At 38.0% G+C, this 24,195-nt stretch overlaps 1 protein-coding gene across 4 annotated transcripts in view; it reads right to left on the bottom strand.

Annotated features, from left to right (window-relative positions):
* Positions 1-868: 868 nt before the first annotated feature.
* LOC115342807 overlaps positions 869-24,195 on the bottom strand; it is a 147,242-nt gene continuing 123,915 nt past the window's right edge. Inside the window, exons 1-5 of one of the 4 annotated variants that reach the window (XR_003923913.2) lie at positions 5,310-5,645; positions 4,096-4,187; positions 3,152-3,252; positions 2,465-2,617; positions 869-1,490 (exon numbers count right to left, since the gene is read on the bottom strand). Coding sequence is in view for 1 of the 4 variants with exons in the window: in XM_030017835.2 (XP_029873695.1) it covers positions 14,277-14,323; positions 22,859-23,220 (409 nt within the window). In the remaining 3 variants the exon portion in view is untranslated. Of the gene's footprint in view, positions 2,694-3,151; positions 3,253-4,095; positions 4,188-5,309; positions 11,744-14,240; positions 14,324-22,858; positions 23,221-24,195 lie in introns of those variants that run through there. The other 3 variants (XR_003923914.2, XR_003923912.2, XM_030017835.2) reach the window with 3 other exon arrangements.

The following is a 24,195-nucleotide window of genomic DNA, read 5'->3' as shown; positions in this document are numbered from 1 at the left end:
AAATCTAGGCCATATATTTCATGCTGTTGCTAAACATGGCTGGCACCTGAACACTAATAAGGTGCTAATTAAGAACTGCCATTTTAAGTCTATCATGCTTTTGCACGTGAACTCACCATATGCTCTAGATCAGATTTCCTACTGTGGAGAAATTGAGATGGCTCAAGCTGATGATGTGCTATAAACCATTGCCTCTCAGTATCTTTTCCTCTAAAAATGCCTTTCCTCCTGTAACCGTAAGCGTAGGCATTTGATAAGATTACCATATGTTTCTGCATCTTTTTTCGGTGTAACTGCTCAAGAAACCTGCTTTGGAAAATTATGGTACGGTGCTAGAGGACCGTCCAGGATTAATACCATGAGCTGGGGACCTGTCAGCTTGCTGGAGCACAAGTATTTATGTTCTTCCTAGTAATCCCTAGTAATGACACAGATCAGACCAGACAGTGTTGTAGAAGAAAAAATATGTTTGGTCCCAGGCTAAACCTGAAGTAAATAACAGAAGTCAGCCTCCTCCATTGGCACTGCCCCCATCTAGTTGCTGTTGTTTGATAACACCAGTGCAGTCAGTGACTGTGAAAAAGATACGTTAATTTCTAATGCTATAGAGGAGAGATGCACAAGGGTGTAAAATATTCAGTTAAAACACCAGTCAAAAATCACGTCTGTTTCTGATGTCTGTTTTTTAAATATCCTCCTGAAGCAATGGACATAAAAGTCATACCTTATTTGATACACTGCTGTCGACTAAAATTTTAAAGAGTGTTCTTATAGCCCTTATTGATAAGGGGCTATCGATCAAGCTATATTTGAATGAAACATAATTATATATAAATGATATGTAATGCAAACCAAATTAAGTCTCATGTCAGGCAGGAAGAATGACATTTTATTCGGTGATTGCTCCTCAAAACAAGTGAAACTTCCATTTCTGTCAGTGACCTTTCATATACGTATGAGTATTTTTATCATTAGCTTTCTAATTATTTCTATAAATAAAAGCTCAACTACATGATGCAATATCAGCTTTGTATTTACTTTTTGAGACTCATGTATTATATCACAACTGATGTTCCAGGAGTTGCAATGGAAGAATAGCACTTGTACCTTGTTTCCAAGAGCTGCTCATGCGACTGCATTCCTGAGACATTTAAAGGGGTCTATTTGTTAATATTAGAGTTTTGCAGCAAAATTAATTACATATTCAAACAATGCTGTTGTCTGTGGTAACACATTTAGATTGTTTTAAAATTATACTTCAGTGCCACTTTCTTTTCATGTCCAGACATCAAAGGTAGAAGAAATGCCTTATATTGCAGATAAGCCACGCTGTCCCACGTGGCTTGCACCTGTGGCTTTGTAGTCCTACATTTAATCACAGTATCTAGGAGCAGTCTTTTTCATGTTGCAGTACACAGACAGTTTTCACACTGTGTTTCTCAGTGCGCAGGTATTGTATGCAGAGCTGAAAATGAGAAGACAGTTTTAATCTGTAAACAAAACAAAACCCACAAAGTTCAGTTTGACAGTCAATTCCGTGACAGTCAATATTTCAGCCTGTTGTTACAAAACTAAGCCATTATGCTATACCGAAGCCTAAAGTTGTTGAAAACTGAATTCCTTTCAGATGTTTGCAAGGCAATAAAATGCATGTTCTGAATAACATCAACAAGACTGCATCTTGTGCGGGTAATTGAGATCTGACTTTACTTAGATTTGTTGATTTACTGTGAAAATTCAATGCTCAATATACATCAGGATTTTCCATTTCTTATATGTGTTGATGTGGCCTACTGGCAACATTACATTGTGTCACAAAAAATATAGTCTTGGTCCTGCAACTCTTAGCCATGTGCATTTTCCCTAGGCATAGTTCCACATGGGTCCATTAGGAGAAAAAAAAAAATAAAAATTTACAGGGGTAAGGAACGTAAGGTCAGACCCCTAGGGAACATTTAAGATCTTCTAAGAGTATCTGAAATTCAGCCTGCCCTTCTTACTTGTCAACAGCTTGATGTTCAGTATCTAGACAAGTTTTTCGTCTGCCGCGTTTGGAAAGTGCAGACTAGATCTGCATATTTGTGATACCGAGGGAAAATCTAGATTTACGCCTTGTAGGAGGTACTAGGTATTTGATGCCTGCATCCCAGCAATTTGAGAAAGGTAGCATTAGCCACAGGGGCTCACAGGCTGCACTCCAGCAGAGGTGAAGCTGATACAGCACCGCGGGACAGACAAGACACAGGACTAACTTAACTGTTTATGCAACACTGTCATCCTCAACCGATCGCTCCTCTAGCTGAGGGCGGGAGTGTCAGTTTGCTATCAAGCCCACAGGCGGAAGAGCATGTAATTGCATTGGCCCCAAAGCAACCTGGCTGAGAGACAGTGACTTAAAAAGTCATAATATCCCTCACGGACTCTCCATTGTGCTGGACAGGAATGAGATGACATATATCTGCACCTGGGGTGATATATGAGCCAAGAAACATCAATGTCATTATGCCATCAGGTATGCTGGTGAATTATGCTTCTGCTCATTCTTCATCTTCATCCATCTCTTACCACTTGTCTGCACAAAATGGGTTCTTATTCGTTCCCCGGAGCTCACTCATCCCTGTGTACAGAAAGCTATAATAACTCCTGAGCTTGAAAGAAGAACAGAGTGACCTAATCCTCCCCACACTTTTAACCTGAAATGCAGAAAAGGTCTTTATTTTGCACATAGCAAGGCACAGCCATTTGTTAATGAAGAGCAATGCACATTTCTCTCCTATCCCTTCCTCAAAAGCAGCTTATGTGTTTTTCCACGTTCTTAACTAAGAAATAATTGCCACACAAGAGAAAATGTTGAAAAATACAGTCTCAGAAGAGCTTTCAGAAATGCTGATCTACAAGAGGTAGTAAGTTTAACTTTCACTATGTTGTACAGAAATGATGAGAAAGATTTTAACTTAGAGTTGTGAAAATTAATATTAAGTTCCTTCAATATAAACTAACAGGAAAAATGGTAGTATGGAACTTAAAGATTAATAGGGGTCTAATTTCTGAATCAATATTGCAAATTCTGATAGCAGAGCTAGCTCCTTCTTTCTCCAAAAAAACCAATAATCAGCAAACCAATAGCACCATTAGATGCAACAAAGCATACCCAAGATTTGTCTGGCTGGTTTACTTAGATCTCTTCTTGTTTGCCAGGAGACACACAACTTCACCACAGCATGAAACACCATCACCTTTTAAGAGAAAAACCTGAAATACGAAACAGATATTACTAATGGAGACCTAACAAGATGTCCAAGCCAATAGTATTTTAAACGATGTTTGAAAGTTAAAGAGCACAATAAGAGCACATGGCATAGAAGAAAAGTGGAAGACAATCCTAAGAGCATTCGTTAAGTGTTTATAGGTCCCTGAAAAGGCATAGGCACTCTGTCTGGGGAAGCGAGCGTAGTATAAAAACTCAAAAATTCAGGGTAGCTCCACTGATCTTTTAATCTCTTCATCCCTCTGTGAAAACAAAACTAAACCAGAAAATAAAATACCGATCTTTGGCCTGCTGTGCTTCTCTCGGGGCCGCACTGCTGGTGTTTGCTGATCAGCAGCCCAAAATGCAGACCTGAGAGAGCAGCCCTGATGATGCTGGGAGGTCGCCTGTCCCTAAAAGCCCCCAAAGTGGGAAGCCCACTGGTCTGCGCTTGTGTCGCTCCGGCCCAGAAAAGCATCCTCCTCTCAGCTCACAGAAATATCTCTCAGCAGCTGACAAATTTGTGCTAGCAGACCAAAATAACTCTGCAGGGGAAGTTTACAAGCACTTGCTGGTATGTATAAATAAAAGTTGCTCTTTCCAAATTTACCCAGGGTATGCACCTTTCACATATCCTTGGGCCCACCCGTAACTGCAGTTTTCCAAAACACTGCAGTGTAGAGCAGAGATTAAATTTAACTGTGTTAGAAAAACGCCCGGAGTTGGCATAAGAAAAGAGTGGTGATTTTATGCATAAGACACGGGACAAGGTCTGGGAAGGGCAAGGGCTGGCTCAGCAGCAGACAGTTTGCAACCTCGTGCAAAGTGTTTGCACCTCAAGTCCTCACCTTTGTAAAGCAGTTCTGTCAGGTCTGTCTGCCTGTCTGTCTCTCCCTCTTGCTGTTCAGATTGCAGCTTCCTCAGACCAATTTCTCGCATGCTATATGTAAAAAGACGCAATCTGCAGTTAATATGCATTATCTGATGGAACTAGATATTTATTGTAGAGATTTAAAATGAGACTATGATTTTCTTCTATGTAAACAGGATCACAAGAGTACCTCCTGATTTGGGTCTACTCATTTAATTCCTGTGAACCAGACTCACTTTGACCCATCTGTGTCATGAACATTCCTGTCTGGATGAACTTAAACTTTATTTGGAGAAACCTAAATCTGTATTTTACTTTTTCAAGACAATAACCTAATTGGAGGTCTTACGTAGCTTGCATTGGCCATGGAAACAAAACATCAGGAAATTAGTATTTTGGATGATGGAAAAACTCTCAGAGAGAATTTAATGTGATAGGGGAATGAGAAAAGCAGAAAAACTATCAAAGTTCTATTATGCTGGAGATGCAATTCAGGTAGCATATTGAGGGAAGTGAGGGCAAAAAGGTAGTAGAAACATTACACTTTGAAAACCTCATAGCCTGAAACGCAAAGCGCTTGCTTTCATTTGGGGTTAAAATTCACCCAAGTGTCTAAAGCAAACATGGGCAAAAATTGCCTTCATCCCCACCCACCAAAGTATTTTGTATTGCAGAACAATCCCTGAGCAGGTCTGCAGGGGGGGAAAGGGGAAGACGTAGGAGCGGCCAGGTCTGACCTTTCATTCCTTTTGCCCAAGAACCCCGTGGCTCTTTCCTCTCTTGTTACCGCTATGCATTTCTGCTGCTGCCAGGAGGAGCGGCATTGTTGTTCTCCGCAGTTAGTCAGTTATTTATGGAACACGACTTTCTTCCTAATTTATAGCAGTTTCTCACAGAATACCTGGCTAGCAACCTGCTTATTCTTGCTCATAGCCTTTTTTTTTATATAGTCTCTTGCAATAAACGTAAACAGACAAACACTATAATTTTTAATATCAATTTAGAGATTTAATTCCAAGAAAAGTAAAAGATAAGGAGTGACAGCTTGGTGTTACTGAACTCAGGAGAAAACCTGCTTTCTTTTTCTTGAAGTTCACACAACCCAGGTCAGAAGAGATCAACTAGTCCGCAGGCATGTGGCTCATGGGACATTTAGTGTAGCTCATGAAAGCACAGTAAAAATGACCTTACCTAAGTATCTCCAAGTGTTAACACAGTCCCCCCTTGTGTCCTCCAGGCCCTTTCTGTCCTCCAGAAGCACAGTAGATGTGGTTTTAGTTTTAGTTGCATCTCTGTGAAATATAAAAATGTCTGAAGTTTGAGAAGAGGCTTTACCCTTTGCACCAAGGGGTTTTTGTTAGATGGGGTGGTGTTTCAGCACGGACTTGGCCTTAGAACTCTTGCAGTCATCGGTAAAATCTTCCCTGAGTAGGTCCATTCATTTCTGTAGGGCCATTTATAAAACAAATTACTATGCATGCAACATAATAAGGTAGCGTTAATGACAACTGCTCCCTGCAGATAAATAGTGCCTGAAGGCTAAGAAACCTGGTGGAAGCATTGCTCACTTGAATAAAGAACAAAGTTTGTATTTAAAGTGTGAACATTTTGGTTGTTTATTCAAGTAGTATTTGATCTAACCATGACAACAATAAAACATTTTAATTCTATTTTTCCAGCACTCCAGAGCCACGGTTTGCAAAAAGAAAAATGACTTACTGTTTTAGCAGTCATCCCTATTTCCCTTTTCTTGTGATGTCTGGTTAGTACCCATGGATCACTGCTGAGTGAATCTTACAAGAGGTGCAAGTGAATAATCCTTCATTCATTATCAGTTTCTAGGAAAATAGTTTCTTTACCTGTTGCTTTTTTTAAACAGTCAACAAAATTGTCATGGAGTCTTGGAGAATAATGACTTAGCACCAGCAAAGCATGTTCTGTGTTACAATACAATAAGCCGTTCATATTACTGCTTCAAATCCAATTTTTAAAAAGAAACAAAACTTTGCATGCCACAGAATCAACGGGAAAATGGTAAGTGTTCAGTCATTAAAACTTCATTTGGTATTCATTGTAACAGCGTTAATCATAATATATTCATTTGGCATTCATGTGGCTGTCACATGTAAGAGTTCAATTATAATGTACACTAGCTAATGAGCATATAAAGTGTTACTGAATCAACATTACTGTGCAACGTTTTTTTATTTGCATTATTCATATGCTTCAGGTTTGAAAATCTACCACCAGCAAGCTGTTAAAAAGCAGCAATGTATTATAAAAGACACATTTTGGAGGCCTTGCTTTTGAAATCTGTTCAACTGTCTGTCTAAGCAAGGGCTTATGTAGCCTCTGTCACTGTAGTATCCAAGTACCTGGAGAGTTGCCCGTGGTGTTCACACATGCCTAAAACCATACTGTTAAAATGCGGTCCTATTATTTTCAACATGGGCAGTACTGCACAACATATGAGTCCAGATGGATTAAGGCAATTAACTTCCCATCATTTCAGTGGGAACATCTAAACGCTTTTGAGGAGCTGAGCGCTGGTCTTCAGAGGAGGGAGTGCCTCCTTGTGATCAACACACCGAGTATCACAGAGGCTTAATGAGACTGTTGCAAAGGTAAAGCATCCACAACGGGTAAGGGCTCTGTCAAGTTGTGAAGCATACTGGCAACTTCCACTTTTAGGAAAAAGTTTAGCAGGGTCTTGGACCCTGAGGGATAAAGGAGAGGAAAAGGCTGAGAAAGAGATAAGAAATCCCTTTGCAAAACTGTTGTCTTTGGGAACTCCTGTCTTCCTACCCAGCCCAAGCTGGAGTTGTACTGCACCACCTCCCATCACCACAGGCAAGCAACAGACCCCCCAGAAATAAAAAATTAATTGTTCTCAGGAAACCACAGAGTAAGCAGGCAATCAAGATCATTTAAAAAGATTGAACAAACGTGGCAGGGAAAGTTTGCTTGTTTACCCAAGACTGATTTTCACGTCAAGGGCCCCTGACCTGCAAATGCTCGTGCTCAGGAGCAGCGTTTGTGTCCGCGCGGTGCCAGGAGCTCAAGTACCTGACTCGAACTTTAAGTGAGGCAGAGACTTTAATTTATGAATGCAAATTGTTTCAAGATACCTTTCTAGTTTCGAAGAAGCCCAGGCTGCGCAGAAATCACTGTAATTTTGGAGATCTGCAAATACAAACCAGAGAATGGATGGAACAGCACCTTTGAAAGGAAAAAAGAATGAAGTGCACATGTGCTTTTCCACTATCCTTCAAAATATCACTGCTTTCTGGGCACCTGCCGCTTTCCACCCACTTTGTGTGCATTGCTTTATACAAGAACTCCAACTCATAATTTTTTACTTTGTTTGCTTTTTTCAAGGTACATTCAGTTACCCTCATTCTTTTTACCTGCATCCTACATACCTTCTTCCTACAGTGTTCCTGTGTCACTTTTAATTCCTACATTTTGAAAAGAAGAAAACTGGATTCACACTCATCTTTGCTTGGTGAGACGAGAAGGGGAGTAGCCTTAGTTTACAGAATAATTCCTTTTTCAGGTAACTTTCCAACTCTGTTGTTCACAGTGAGCTTTTAATGTGGATCCACTGAAAGTCCCCGTTTCAGAATTTGTGCAGAAATTCTGAAAAGTCAGCAAATTCTCAGCAACGATATCAAGTATTTCAAAGCATATTGTGCATTTCCTTAAATCCTTTTAATACATCCACCCTTTCCACTAAACTCTGCAGCACTAAATTGTTTGAAGTTAGCAGAACAAGATTTTGCTCCAGGTATTTAAACAGCCTAAATAGTCTAGAATTAAGTCTACATAAGCAACTACTCTATGTAATTAGATCATTTTCTTGTTGTCTGAGCTGAAAACTGTTAAAACAATGTAAAATTAATAAAAGCTTGTAATTGACTACAAGTGTGATTTTGTAACTGGCTCAAATGTAGTAACTTAAAATGGATGCAAGAAACATTACTTCATTTATATCTGACGGGGTTTTTTTCTCCATCACAGTTACCATGCTCCCAGCTGTGTTTGCTTAAGCATTGAAACTTATTTGGGCCTAGTAACTAGCTAAATGACAGTATTTCTTGTTTGTTAGACCTTAGAAGAAGCATAATGAGAAGAGGAAATCTTTATCAGGCAGAATTATCGAAGCCTTGCCTTCTTCAAGGTAATACAAATATTTGCATGCAATTGAAGAGAATGAAAACAAAGAAAAGCATGCAAACATAGATTAAAAAATGAGACTATAAATACAATACAGTAGTAAGAGAGAGAGATACAGAAAGTTAGAGGGCTAAGATATCTTGTTTTCAAAATGAGAGTCCCACATCAAGGGAGAGTCAAAACTACATCTACGATATCTCTTTTCAATCTCCAGTATATACAGCACATCTATTGCAATTTTTAAATAAGGATCAGATATAAAAATTGCCAATATAAGAGGCTGCTTTGGGTGTATTTTAAAGTAATTTGAGGCTAGTTTTTTTATCACTTAACCTCCCCTGCAAAATTATCAGCATACAAAACCTGAGATCTCTCTGAATTCCTGCTGTCTGGCGAGGTGATGAGACTAGAGAGAGCTCAAACTGCCAAAGCAGAAGTACTGCTGCTTTTTCTTGAGGACCCCAAAGCTGTTTCCATACGGCAGCTGAAATATTGATCACAAATTAGATATACCAGGTGAATATCACCCATACTGTGCAAATGTAGGTGGTGGGCTTTAAATGAAAGAATCCTTACTGCGTCTACTAAATTTCTTGCTTTTTTCTAAATATACTGCTTTCTTGAAAAACATTTCCCTTTTCACATCAGTGATTCTACTGCCAGGTTCTATCTGCTAATCAGCTGTAATTCAATTTTTGGGAAAATACTCAGCTTCTTAAATTCTCTGCTCAGCAGACATGCATTTGTTTCTGGGTTTTTCTAAAAATTAGAAAAGTGTTTTAAGGTACTGAACAAGAATGTAAATATAGCTGTTAGCATTTTTAAATGTTTTCTTCTCATCACATAACTGCAAGTCTGTCCATATAACCAAATGCTACTCCCAAGTCAGCAGTCACACCTGTGATCTGCGTGACTAGTCTATCACTTACAGATTGTTATTTATTTGCTCTAAATGCAACTCTTTTCTTATGATGTTATCAATTACTGCTTTTTGTACCTTCAGTGCTTTTAGTACCTTCAGTGCTTCTAGTATAGGATAAATGACTCATTTGGTAAGCGTTAAATACAGGAAAGTAAAGCTGGGTCATAATATCCTGTGCTGATGGTTCATGCTAGAAAAGCGTATGCAGCATGTGATATAAGCTTCAGCGCAGCAGGGCTTTAGGCTTTATCGACAAGCCTGAAAACATTATCTCATAAATTCTTTGCACAGAATTCCCTAGTAATCAAGGAGTTTGAGCATCCTATGTATTTTTTTAAATGAAATATGCATATTGCCAATTGAAAATAATGAATGTTATGATTGGGAGAAATGTATCACTTGTATGTACTTCAAGCCTCTAGCCAAACCCTTTCATTAAAGAAGATTCATTTCAGGCTAAATATAAAAGAAGTTGGAGTCTCTTTTAGGTAGAATTCTCCATTTTGTGCTTTCTGATAGCAATAAAAACTACATTGCCATTTGCTTGAATATAAAATATGTTTAAACAGAACATAAATGCACAGTGAAGTCCACCTCAGATCACAGCAACTCTGTTTAAGGATGTAGAACGATAGAAGCAGGGCTTTAAAGTATTATGTCCATGCTGACCGTTTGATTATATGATTTTACAGAGTCCAAGTTTGCAAAGAGTCAGAGGCCTAGCACCTGGCCCAGCTCTCATCTGACTCCCCAGTGGATCCAAGGCAAGGTGACACACCAATGCTCCTAGAACAGCCCTGGCTAACCCACCCTGAGTCCCCTGAAACCCCATAGCTCGTGCAACACCAAACCTCTTTAAGAACAAATGCCTTTTCCGTGTCTGCCCATCGCTGACATCACTACAAGATCTGCCAGCATAAGGACAGTCGGATGCTGAGCATTCACAGCTACACCCAGGACCTGTCCGTCCACCCTGCAGATAAGAGTAGCCTGAGTCCTTTGCTAAGCAGCAGCAGAAGCTCACCTTTTGTTCTTTTCTGTATTTCTGAGCTCTCCCAAAACTGATGATTGATCTTGGGTCTGTGTTCTATTAGTTTGGATTATAAGAGATAATTTCATCTGCCAAGTATTGACCTGTGCAATATAGGCATGTACATTCAAACTAGTTGGCCGGATGCCCTTTACAGTCAATGGAAATAAGTAAGCTTAATTCATCTTACACTAAATTAGGACATCTAAATCACTGCCGCCAAATCACCAAACAGCTCAGAGGATAGTGATGCAAACACGTTTCATTTTCTAATAAGCTTTGCTATTTACCTGTTCTCTACATAAATTGCTATGTCTTTTTCCTTGTAACATTATTCTTCATTCACTAATACATTATCCCCTTATGTCTTTATTCTCTGTCCATTATAGGAGTCTTTCAATAACAATAAGATTCTTCGGATGATATAGTAAAAAATGAACACTGCCAATGTCCACTCTCATTTTCATTAAATGATCTATGTCTTTTTATAGATCTTATTCTTCATATGTCCTTTGTGTAATGGTGAGCAACAGCTTTCTTAACTTCTCATGCAATACAGCTTTCATTTATATTGTATTCATTCAAATTTTCCTTGTCTATAGGGAACACGCTACATCCATATAATACATTTCAGGGGTCTATTGCTTCTGCATAGAGAATCAGGATAAAGGACTGGAAAAGATAGTTATAATCAGGATAAAGGACTAGAAAAGAAGAACTTACTGTACACACTTAGACAGTTCTTTGAGAGTCTGTTTGCCTCCATAGACTGGAATCACTCTTGGAGAGACCTGGGTTTATCTGACAGCTAAGTACATTTAATTTCCTATAAAATTGGGATAATTGTACTACCTTCCTTCTTTAGGTGAGGATAATAATGTTTTACTTAATATTAAATAATTTCAAATGTGCTCTACCAGCTGAAAAACATAAGCTTAAAACTCCAACTGTCTGGTTCCAAGGAGAGGGCGAAATTGTATTTCAAAAGGCAATAATATTGCAAATCTCAAAACATTTGAAAGGTGTGTGAAGAAGGTACAAATGCAAGTCAAATTCTGCCGTGTTGTCTTTGTCCCAAGGAAAACAGATCTAAATTGCCGAGATTAACTGATGTAGAATAATTCTCTAATGATAAAAGTGTCCAAGACTGTCAGGAAGAACCTCCAAACAGGTGCTGCTGAGCGTGAATTCACTACAAAAACAAGTGAACATACAGCACAACTCTGTCAGACTGCAACTCTAAGGGACGTAATGCCTGAAGCCAGTGTATTCAACCCATTTATTCACTGCTCTCTACTACGAAATGAACTAATCAAGACTGGATGCGGTCAGTACCACGCAGTGGCAGAACCGTTGCATTCAACTAAAACAGTCTTTTGGACCTTTTCTGCATTCATATGTTATGTGGCACAGTCTTCATATTCTTCCGTACTGAAAGCAGCTACTTCTGCTTGCTTTCTTTGTCTACTGGAGTAACATGTAATGACCCACACAATTCTGGAAAATATCATAGATGTCAGTGGTTAAAATTTGAGCAAATATTAATATTTAAAATGCAATCTACAAAATATCAATTTTAATTAGTACATTTGACATATTAAAAATCAATACTTAAGTAGTGAAAGATTCTGCTGTTTAGGCTGCACTCCACATGGATGATCATTTCTAAATTAAGAGATGCAAATTTAATCAATAGATTTAAAACTTTACATCACTTGAGGCACTTGAATTGCTTCTAATCAGCCTAGTAAAGTGAAAGCATCATTTAATTGTTGTTTTTTCCCCCCTCTTTGAAAGACAAACCTACCTTCAGGCTGGATTTTGCTCAGAATAAGCTATATTAACTACAAATTTTGCTCTTCTTTGTTATTCTTAGCAATTAAAAGTGTATTTAAAATGTCGAGAAAACAAACAGTTTAAAATCCCAGATGTCATTTCATCATTTAAGAAACTTTAGCAGAATCAAATTCTAAACTTGGATTTTAAAAAATAAAATTGGTAGAAGGTAATTTTCACATTGTAATTCTTTTAACAAAACAGAAGTATTTTGTTGCTGATGTGAAATCAGCCCTTATGTTGTTTACCGTGCTTACTTTCCAGAATTATTAAAAAAATTGCTCATTTTGTGAAATGGGTTGTATATAATTCTCATGCTTTGGTAACTGATACTATGAACCGCAAATTATTGAAAGTTACGATTCCTTCTTTTTTTTCCCCATTTTTAATTTTATAGTCTACATGTTAACAAAGTTGTCGTGGCCATCTGTCAAAATATCTGCAAGATACCTTGACATACAGTTCATGCTAAATTTTAGCCTTGAAATAAATTTTATTTTTTCAGAATGTTCATCAACAACTTGCTGAATTTACTTCTGCGAAAAGGGCAAGAAAGGCTGAAGACCTAGTTTTACATTTTTACATGAAAAGCCACAGTGACATTGATGGAACTACTCACGTACTTGATGATTCTTTACATCTGGAATCAGTATGAATTTTTCCATTGTATTTTCTAGGACTATATCTGCACAGTAATTATTACATATGCAGTTGAAAATATCAAAAGCATTTCAGATAGATATATCCTGAAGATTTTCAGGCTAAATCTTTTGATAGCATGCATGAAGCCTGTATTTCCTTTAAAATGGACAGGTGCCAGTTATAATGGAGAGGAATATGGCCATTTTATCCTTTTTTCTTAAAGCTATCTGTTGATAGTGCTGCATGGAAAACACCATACTTACAAATGGAGCAGAGTAACTTCTTCATAAAATTTGGTATGCCAGTACCTGGTTATTTGGCATGGAAAAGTATTGCAATTACATAAAGAAATTGGTTGACAACGTGCTTAGTTATTCATCCAGTTTTCCTGTAAGCCACCAGAACTACATAAATAATTATAACCTGAAGTTACTAGTAGCGTGACTTCAGTAAAAAGTGTGCTTCTGAATCATAGGCAACACAATATTTAGACATTTGCATTATCTGAACTGGGCCAGCAATCTTTTCTTTCCACAAATTTCAAGGAGAAAAATCCTATGACACACACTTAAAAAAAACCCCTGGGCATCACAACCGAATCACTCTTGCATTCTATGATACAGATGAGTCACTCCAGCAGGAGTTTCCAGGGCAAAATATTTTTGGACACAGGAGGGAAGCAGAGGTAATATTTCATCTCTGAATTGTGCACAGACTGTGCACTGCAGTTGCATGGTTTCAGCATTGCAAGCACTGTGGTTTCCTAGAAGATCTGAGATAAAAACAGCCACAGATTTCCGACACTGAAGTCTTCACGAAGCAAACAGCATTAGTTACTTTGTGGTGTTGTGGGGACATTCAGTAACATATTCAGTATTACCAATGTCTCAGTGTAAGGTAAACTGTGAGTATAAACTCACAGGTTGGTGTGAAGATAATGTCCTTTCTGTACATGCAAACCCAGTTTGGATTCTGACTGAAAAATTGAGTTCTGTCCTATTTTCCTATTCAATACAGCATGCCAAGGACAGTTAGGCTTTAGGGAGTCCAACGCTGTACTTTTAATGAAATGTTCTACCAAGCTGAGTACCTACAAGTCCCACTAGACTATGGAAATTTTGGCTGAACAACTCATAGGTGTACTGGAATCTGGCAAATTTATTCCCTCAAACCCAGATCTCTTGGCTGTCAGAAGTTAGGTGGGAAAAAAAAAAAATCCATACCAACATATTTCTGCTTTCCCGTGCAAGAAACTGTATCAACCAACCCTCATTTAACGAAAGTTGCTAGCATTACTAGAGATCTAGCAGGCAGCTTTGGAAGGAAAGGCTAGGGCTGCAACTAAAAAGTGTGCAGCAGCTATTTTTATATGCAGCAAACTCTCAGACCTTTTCTTCTTATGCTACCAAATGGCATCTTCTTCCTGTACCATCTTCCAACATCCTTTGACGAGGGTGACAAAACACTGCCCAAGTGCTGGTGTGAAACCCACCCCCTTCCCTTCTCCTCTACTTACAGACATTATGTAGAGTGCTTGCACATACAGGTCTTGTCACCCACGTTCAGAGAGCGACACAGGAGGAGAAAATCCAAACAAAACTGAAAAGGAAAGCACAGAAAGATCTGAACTTTCAATTTGATTCAATTATTTTCTGTCAAGATATTATTCTTCACCTATGACCGTCAACTGTTCTTGGAAACCCTAAGTCACAGCCCAGCTCTTGCAATGTGGAGTATGACTTGCAGCGTGTTTAGGTTTTTCCGTAGTGTCCATAATGCTGCAGAGATTACTTTTAATGTAATGGCTTTTAATAGTTTTTAAGGTCTGAAACGGTCATCTGGCTTGCAAATGTCTTCTTTCATTATCCATTTGACTAAAGTGCTTCCCCGTGAAACATTCATTGTTCTCTTTTTTTGCCTAGGTTTCATAGGCATTCTGTAAGAACTAGGAAATTTCCAAATTGTCATGTAATTCAAAAGGATCATCATTCTTTCCAGAAAGGTGATGTATTACGGTGTAAAAATCCATACTGCTTTTATTTTCTTATAATTTGCAACTTGTATGCAATAGTTAAAATTAGGCAGCATCCGATATCGTATTTGTTAATAGAAGGATCATTCAATACTATCTCTAAAATCTTAACAGCTGTGTTCAGGAATCTATATATTGTCCAAAACTGGCAACCTATGTGCTTTTCACTGATTTTGTGGAGACTAAAATGTCAATTATTTATTTATTTTACTAGATAATGTATGAGCAATCAGTTATCCTTTGACCTCAGATCCCCCGGGCACTTCCCATCTGTCAGACATTTCTGTAACTACACATGTTCTTTCCCTACATCGGTCTAATGCACTAGGCTTGTACACATCCCTTACAACCAAAAAGCTGAAATAAAAACAGAAAAGTGCCACATCCAAAAAACTCACCTCTGTTTTCCCTGTTTCTCTCTAAACTCCAGGGAGTCATTGCTTTGACTCTCCATTTGAGCTTCATAATATTATATATATTTGAGACCATCATTCGTTCTTTCTTCAGTGTGAGTGAAAGCTTGAACTCTGTTCACTAAGGCAAAAACATCTTTATGTTGAGGCAGGACCTCAGAGTATCTCCTGTGACTCTCTGTGGCAGACCCATCACAAACATGAGCCCAAAGGGTTGTTTATTTTCCTCTCCTTAATTCTTTGAGTAGGTAATTTTAATGAAATACAGAGTAACTGGACCTCGTTAAAAGGCTAAATGGGGAGCTTCCTGGAAATGTTTTCCTTGTGTATTTACACAGGATTGTCTAAAGTATAAATATAGTTCCTGGATAGTTAGCTCACATTGTAATGAATTTAATACAGTGGTTCAGATTCACAGTTGACATAAATGTTTTGCAAATATAGGGCCATTAAAGTCAATGACGCTAAGTCAATTTACACCAGTTAAGGGTATGACGGTGTGTACAGAAGATTTTGTTCGCTGGCATAATCATCCTGGCTTTTACAGCTTCATGGGGTGAAGGAGCTTTTAATACGATAGTGGGCCTTCCCATGAGAAGGATGTCTTCTCAGATACAGAGGAAACGTATGGGAGAAAGGAGAGGAACTCATTAGAAAGTCTGATTATAATAACAGTAGTGTTGAAAACATCCGTGTTATAATAACTTATTGGTGGATGCCTCCATTTTCTAGGTATGTGGGTGGCTGACTTGGACTGCATCACCTATTAGAGATGCACAGTGGTAGCCTTGATTTGTTTCATATTTCTATTTTGCCACAACTCATAGCCATTAAAATAATTGTGCATCTCGTTCAAGCGCACACACTTTTTAAAAAGTTCTCTGCCACCTGTTTCAAAGCAATAGCACACCACCCTGGGAAGAAATCACAATCATAGCTACCTGAGGGCAGGCTATGAAAAGAGAGGAAATTTGGGTCTCATGTACAAGTGTGGCTTTGACTGAGTCAAACCAAGAAAAACCTCTAGGAATTATGTCTTTATTTGTATTTGGGGGGGGGGGGGGGGGGGTGTTGTTTTCCCCCAGATCACTTGCCTTTCATTTTTGTGATTCCTTGGTGAGGAGCTAACAGTGTCCGAGGCATGGGCCTGAAAGGAGACGTGACATTCTTCCTTTGCTGGGCAGTTGAGATCACTTGTAAGTTTGCTGCTCATTTGTGCAATAAATCCTTTCAGTTTGGAAAGTAGTTCTCTGTAAGCAGAGAGCATTAACAGGCAAGTAAAATTGCCCTTTTCCTGTTATTCTAAACAGTTTAAACTATTCATTATTATTATTATTTGGTTTTTGCTACTGAACTCCTTCCTCTAATCCCCATCTATGCAGAACACATGCCTTAATAGCAAGGGTCTGACACCTGACAGACACTTCTTAAATATATAAAGTTTAGATATACAGCCTCTTTTTCTGATTTATTTCCTCATGATGCTCACTTCACCTAGTCTGGTTGTAGTGGCCTCTACTTATTTCACAGATTCCAGGTGAGTTTTCAGACTACAAAATAACAAAAGTTACCTGACAGACTTCCCCCCTTATTTTTAATATAAAAATATTGAAATAATACAACAACTGAAAAATAAAAGTTGACTGCTTATTAAGAACTTTTATCCCATTACCAAAACAAACACTTATTTTATTCATTAAAGGCTTTCCTGATACTTTAAAAATTAGAAAAGAATGTTTTAGGAAGCTAAGGTTACTTTGTTTTGTTATTTATTATAAAAGAAAAAGGTCTAGAAACTATTTCTATATGGTTTTAAACCTATTTGCTCAATCTGTGCTGGGAAAGGTGGTGGCACAGTTTTGGTATAAATGATAGCAGTAAGTACTCGTTCCTTCAGAATCACTGTCATACCTTTTCTGAATTTTATGGGAGCCTAATAAGACTTCATAGGTGCATTTACATTTTCCTGTTGGGAGAACACGAAATATTTTTAGTGTTGAACATGAAGGGAAGGAAAGCAAAAACCTACTCACAACACTGATTAAAAAAGAGAATCCTCTAAGATTTGTTCATTTTCCTTAGAAGACTCAAATTAAAAGTAATTTTTTTAAAATGTGTTACAAATAGATTTTGAAAGTGTTAGGGGTTTGACTTAAAAAAAATAATCACACATAATAGCCTTATCTGACACGAGGAAGAGTGGTAAACCAAATCAGAGGGAGTACTGTAACGAGTCTAAAATACCAGAAAAGGAGTTCTGATGTAGTTATTTTGTGAGAAATAATGGTCCTTCTTGCAGAGAGAATATTCCACTTAATATACAGACTTTTTAAGTTTATCAGTGAGAAAGTTATGTAATGCTACAAGGCACATGCACCAGTTTCAGTATGCATTTTTCAACCTGCCATTTAAAGCACAGATTTGTACATAGCTACTCAGTTTTTACTCATTGCTCCAGGATGCAACTACATTTCCCTTGATATACTTGGATAATAAAACAGTTGGTGGTAATTATCTTAATGATTTCAGTATGAAGATTAGTAACCCTTGTAATTTTTATCCTTGCTAGTATAAATCAGTTTACAAGGGCTCAAAGTACCTGTTAAGCTGCCAAAGCAGTGTACACATTTTCAGTACTCAAATTAACCTCTGACTTTAGAACAGGAATACTTTTGTATAAAAAGTGAAGCCTCTCTACTTTTTGAATAGGAGGCATTAGTAATTGAAGTACTAGTTGGGAACAGACTCTGGATTTAATGCCCGTGTTCCAGAAGGGCAGAAAGAACGAGGAAAAAAAAATTCTACCTTTCAAAAGGAAATTCAGATACAAATGATCTGGAAAAAAAATCATTTTCCTTTGTTTTAAAGAATATTCATACTTTGGAATTATCATAATTATTGTAGGATTACATCATGTATATTTTATATATGCTATATATAACACAGTAATACTATGTATATAATATGTAATGATTTATTAATCTGAGTCAATGAAGACCCTCAATTTAAAACAGTTCAAAGGCACTTACTTAACCTGAAATGCATGTTGCAGCCCATCTTTATTCTGTAAATCGGTAAAATACATTCTGCTGCAGTGCGAGGTTAAGTAACCCTGTAACCTGAACACACAAACACATTCTGCAGTGACACTAAGAGTCACTCGTGTAGTCCTAATCTGTTTATAAAAAATTCCATTAAGGAATTACTCTCTCATGTATGAGCATTGAAATACAATATATACACATTTGCACAGATGAAGATTGCAAAGCAGTCAAACGCTACTTTAAAAAGACTGGTAGATACATATTTTCCATTAGCTCAATTTTCTATTTAACTTGTATACTTTCCACTTACATAGCAAATAATTAGTCCGGGTCTCTTATCTAGAAACTCCTTTAAATACGAAAAGACAGTTCCAATCTATGATTTTCCAGCACAAATCAAGAATCAGGGTGTAGACTGTCTAACAAGAAGTCTCCAATTGGAAAGAAAAGTTTGAGTTAACATTTAGATTTTCATCCACTACTAGATGTAAAACTGGTAACAGCTTATGTCTCACAAGTTTCCTTAGCTTGTCCTTGCATCCAAGTGACACACTTGATTTGTTGGTAACCAAGGAACAGCCTGAAAGACATTATTTTATTCTTGTCAAAATTAATTTTCCTTGTAATATCTCAAAGATGAGATTACCAATGCATAAATATAATTTTTATTGTTTTCATTGTTTTTATTGGTTTTCGTCCTGTCAACATTCATTGGCTATTAAAGGTCTAAGAGTAACCACACAAATTTGTCTACAAAATAATTTTCAGCAACGTTGCCTTTGTTCTTTTTCATTTTCTGCTTTACTTAGTTTTTACTATTTTTCATTTGTCTGTAATGTATCTTTTATTCACTATTCATGACATAAAAACAAAATGGGGGAAACTCTCTTCTTATTTCTTGCTATATTCACAGTTTCTGTGTGCAGTTTTTGAGAACCATCTGCTTAGATAAGACTTCACCACCTTCTCCCATCCATCCCTGTCATAATAAAATATTGACAGAAACAATTTCTTCTGGGAAAATAGAAAGTTAATAGATAAGTGAAAGCTCTGCTTGGTTTTTCATTAAAGTCCTGATGTACTCTCACAACCTGGGTTGTATTTATTTATATGATCATCTGAAGTTGTAAAAAATTAAAAGGTAAAGCTCCAACCCTAACACTGGATTTCGCAATGGGATTCAGACTATATCTAATATTCACAAATTACTGTGGAGCTTTTGCAAATAGCAAGTAGCATGTCAGATGAAAATCTCTACATGCAATAAATGTAGTGTAAGAGGAGGCTCTTTAGTGGCAATTAAAGGGGACAAATAACAGCGTTGCCCACACCCAGGTTTACGTAAATGAGAAAAAATTCATAAGGCAGCCAGGTCTTACATAACCTCAGTATTTCTAAAATAGTGTCATTTTTGACCTGTTAGGGCTGCAGGCAGAGGAGCAGGCCAGTGACTCTCCCTGGCCTGAAGTTTAACGAACAGGGCGGACACGGAAAATTGCGGGACGTGACGTGAGAAATGGCTGCACAGGAGAAAGACAGAGCGAGAAGCAAAACACCTATGGGGACGGCACCGTGAGGGGTGAGGGATTTTGCAGGTGATTAAGGGCAAAGTAGGGCAGAAACACCCAAACATCACAGGCACTCAGAGGGGAGCACTGGGGTTTTCTGGGGAGTCGAGCTTTGCAAAGCCAATACCACTGAGGTACCTGGGTCAGCAATACCAAATATTGCCAAGATTACCTAGTTAACTATCAGAAACACCAAATTTGGGTATGGGTGTAGCAAGCTAGGACCAGCGGGGAAAAGAGCATGGTATGTAAACCCCATAGCAGGGATGACCGGGGGGGTGCACCTTCCCTGGCCCTGGGGTCCCCTGGCAGCGCTTGTCCTGGGCCAGACAACATCAGCAGCTACTCACCGCCGATAACCTTCTCCCTTCTTCCTCAGCGTTCAAGGAAGAATACCCACAAGAGGAAACAAGTAGCTGGAGAGACCTTGTTTTGTAAAAGTCTTCCTTTGCGCGACCAATTAGAAATTCTCGGGGATCTGATTTGTCTCTGTTTTGCTGGGTGGCTTTGACATCTGCATGCCATGATCCAACTTTTGATGTTCCAATGACTTTGGCTGGAATGATCCTCAACAGTTTTGTAGTAGCTATACCAACCCTTAGTTGATATTCTCTACTCAAGGATCATATATCTTCCCATAGCTATAAGACGATTCTGGCAACTCACACACCATTGACTATTATCTTGGCCATGACCCCAGGTCCTTCTCCGAGTGGTGTGGTTCCAGGATATCATCTCACACCTTGCAAGCGTACCTTACTTTCTTTGCCCTCAACCTTGCAATCTTGCATTTGGCCATTTTAAAAAATGAACATTTTTTCCAAAAGAAACACCTTAGAAAGCAAATTAGACCAGTCTATATATATATAAGCTATCTTCATAATTACTTACTGTTCAATCAGCTCTAGTGTCATTTGTACATTTTCTCAGTAATAAGTCCATATATTTTCTTCCAGATTTTTTGCTGATGTATCTAATAGCACTGGAACAAGTTGGTAAGGATTCTCATTAGAAACATCCCCAGCGGATGATGATATAATATTAGATAAAGTACATTTTGCCACCTACTACTTTAGCGGTGTCACTGAGCACCTTAGTCTTTTAAGGTTGTTTCTATTAACCCTGTCTCCAACTTCTAAGAGGTGTTGAATTTAAGAGAAAAAACTCAGGTATAAGAATCTACCTAATAATTAGGATACTTAAATGGCTAATAGAAAACCTAAGAGACTTTACAAATTATTTTTAAACTTGGAAGCTGATGTTAATCAGAGGAACTTAGTGAAAAAAAATTGATGAAATTGATTAGCAAGAATCAGATGGGGATGATGCTAACAGACTTAACTTGTAAGGCACATAGCTGCATACCAGTTTCATAAAATCAGAGATAGAATTAAATTGGCTTCTCTTGTAGCCCTTGTTCCCGAGAAAGAGGAGAAGAGGCGGCAGAGAAATAAAGGAAGTATCAAGAAAGACAGACAAATTGACTGTAGCTGTTTTACAAGATTTGATAAGAAAGCTGGATCAACTCTCAATTTCCCCTGTGTCCTTTGTCCTTCTCGTTTAAGAAGGTACCACTAAAGCACTGAGATGGCCTAATTTGTAATTAATGGCTATTGGTGGCATAAACTAAATAGATATTTCCATTTTACTGGACATTCCAGGGTAGAAATGTAACCAAATATGGGTGCTACTAATTGACTAATTAAGATCTTAATTCCTATGTGGTGCTATTGAATATGATTTTTAATTGGATGCTAGTTACTTTAAAAACCTTTCAGTTATGCTCCACCAATAAGTTCACAATACAAATAGATGTTAAGGTCAAAATTATTATTTGATCACATCCTCAAATATTAATATGCAAAAAAACCTGTTCTGCTATTATTCTAGGAAAATAAAACGTTGGTATAGTGTTTATAGAAATGACAAAGTTTTAAAATTTTCCCATGCAACATAAGTAATGCATCTTCAGGGAAGTGTTTAACAATTCTTGAGGTCTATTCCAAAGATTAACTCACAAGCTCTGAAACAGTAGTGTTCAAGAGCATAGATAAAAGTATATAATAAAATGCTTAATCACTGTTTTGAGTGCAAACCTGAAGGCAGCTTTTATTGTGGATATCCTCGTGCCTTTCCATTAAATTTTCCGTCTTCTGAGCGGGTGGGGGAAGGGAGGAGGAATGATTATTACTGATTTAATTAAGCTACTAAGATTACTGGTCCAGTCCATCGGGAAATGACAACTTTGAGATTGCGAATTGGATGTAATCATCTCACCTCATTACTATTTTTGTCATGAAAATAAATTAATTTTGTATATTTTCTGTTCTCATTACTCTACTTGCCATAAGAGGGAACTATCAAAATTCTAATAATACCTGATGTACTTTGGTAATTATGGTACTATGCTGCACAAGTTTGACATTTTCAACCCTGCGCTTGATTTGCTGGCTATTCCACTCCTCCCTGTCAGGTTAATAAAGGCTGTAAATATGGAATCAGCTAGGTAATTTTCTACAAAATGCAATTGCCCCACTTTATCCCTTTCCAGTTTTCAACTATAGTTGGGGGGAGGGAGCGACCAGAAAATTAAGCTGAACTGCACTTTAAGGTATCAGAATTTTTTCTGTGCACTGAAGTAAATTATATAATAAATGTGAAATAATATTGCTGGATATCAAGTTTACATTCAAATCCAAAGATTAAGCTCTTTTTCTGGAAGTAAGCAGGTTCTGCTAATGAAATCTAACCACAATTGCATGGGTTACAATCAAACAAATGTTTTTGTGTGTTTCCATATAGAAACATCATTTCGGTTGATTAGAGACAACATCTTGGATAGCAAAATTTCGATCAAAAGCAAAAAAGAAAATCGGAAGCTTCAAAATAGAAAGTTCTATACTGCTCTGACATTATGCTCCAGTCTCCTGTTCCTGGGCAAAATAACTAAAAAGTGGGAATATCAATTTTTAAAAAAGCTCCCTGAGTGTCTTGGAGTACAGCCCAAACCAGAGAACGGCAGCAACTTAGGCACACTTAGAAGAAAAACCTTGTGTCCATGGACAAGGGAAACCCACCTTCCTTACTCCTAGCCCGACACGTCTGCGGTACCGCTGTTTCGCTGCTGCGGTGTGGCTGGTATGGCTGCTCTCTGGCCAGCTGCCTGTACGCTTCCTCTTCTTGCCCATCCTCGTAGGTGGAAGCCAGTTGCTGCCAGTATGAGGGTGACAACGGGACTGGTCGTGCCTGTGCGTCCCGCAGAGTAATCTCTAGCAAACCACTAATGCTCACAGTTGTGTGGCGGGAGCACTGGAACCGGTCATATGCACTTTGCATCACTTTCTCCAAAACCCACAGGAGACCCATGGTATGTATCTCTTTGTCTTTTCTAAAGGCTTTTGTTCCATGGGCCACATTATTCACCCTCTTCTTTGTGGACCTGTGGCAGAGAAAAGGACACAAGACAGACTGGTTTAGCTGTCAGCAGTGTTCCAGTAACACACTGCTGTATACTACTCATTTTCAGATGAGGCAATCATTAAACCTTCTTGAAATCAGGAGACCTCTTAGCTTGTGTTTGAAGGAAAGAACAACTAACACAGAACTGAGAAAGGACCAAAATTATTCTAGATAGAAGAAATTCTTCAAAAAGATAGCCACCTTTTACTCCAACAATGGCAAAATCTGTCACTTCAGTAAGTGATGCAAAGTTATACTTGAATGGTAAACTTTTCCAAAAATATCCTTCATCATCCGTACCTTTTTAGAAATGTGTTTCTCCTGGATGAAGGCATAGCTACACTGATTCATGCATTTGTACTTCTATGCTCTATTTTTGTAATTCATAGGTAAATCTGAAAGTCAAAATTACAGCCCCTGATGGTGCCTATGTGACTGCCCTCCTTCCAGGGCTCTGTTTTTAGTAGGAACATGAAGCTTATACTGAAAACCTTCCACTGGCATCCATTCACGTTCTTGTATCAGCTGAAAGCCTTGGTTCAAGTTTTCAAAGCAGTTAAGGGATCAAGCTCCAGCTACATCAGAGAATGCATTTTGATCTATAAATCACAGAAACAGTGATATTTTTCAGGGAACACAGAGAGTGAAGATCACAAAAGCCAGAACAAAGCATGCAAGAGCCAGGGAGAATGCATTTTCTCTCTAAAGAGATGCAGCTCTGAAGGGATCCTCTGTCTTTCAGAGGACACCAGATAGAGCAGGTCTGATTGCCTTTCAGAAGCATCATATGGCCCCATTTTAAGTGACAGGATACATTTTTGATCTCTAGCTCAATAATCCTCCCAGAAGACCTCACCAACTGCACTCATAAACTAAAAATTAAGATCCGTAGTCCTCATAAAGTTTTGGAATCAAAAAGCATCAAAGCCTTCAAAAATTCTATGATTTGTTATTA

This window comes from Aquila chrysaetos, chromosome 1 (assembly GCF_900496995.4).
Source record: "Aquila chrysaetos chrysaetos chromosome 1, bAquChr1.4, whole genome shotgun sequence".
Classification (NCBI taxonomy): Eukaryota; Metazoa; Chordata; class Aves; order Accipitriformes; family Accipitridae; genus Aquila; species Aquila chrysaetos.
The sequence above is the reverse complement of the archived record's forward strand: the minus strand, read 5'-3'. Positions and strand labels throughout refer to the sequence as shown.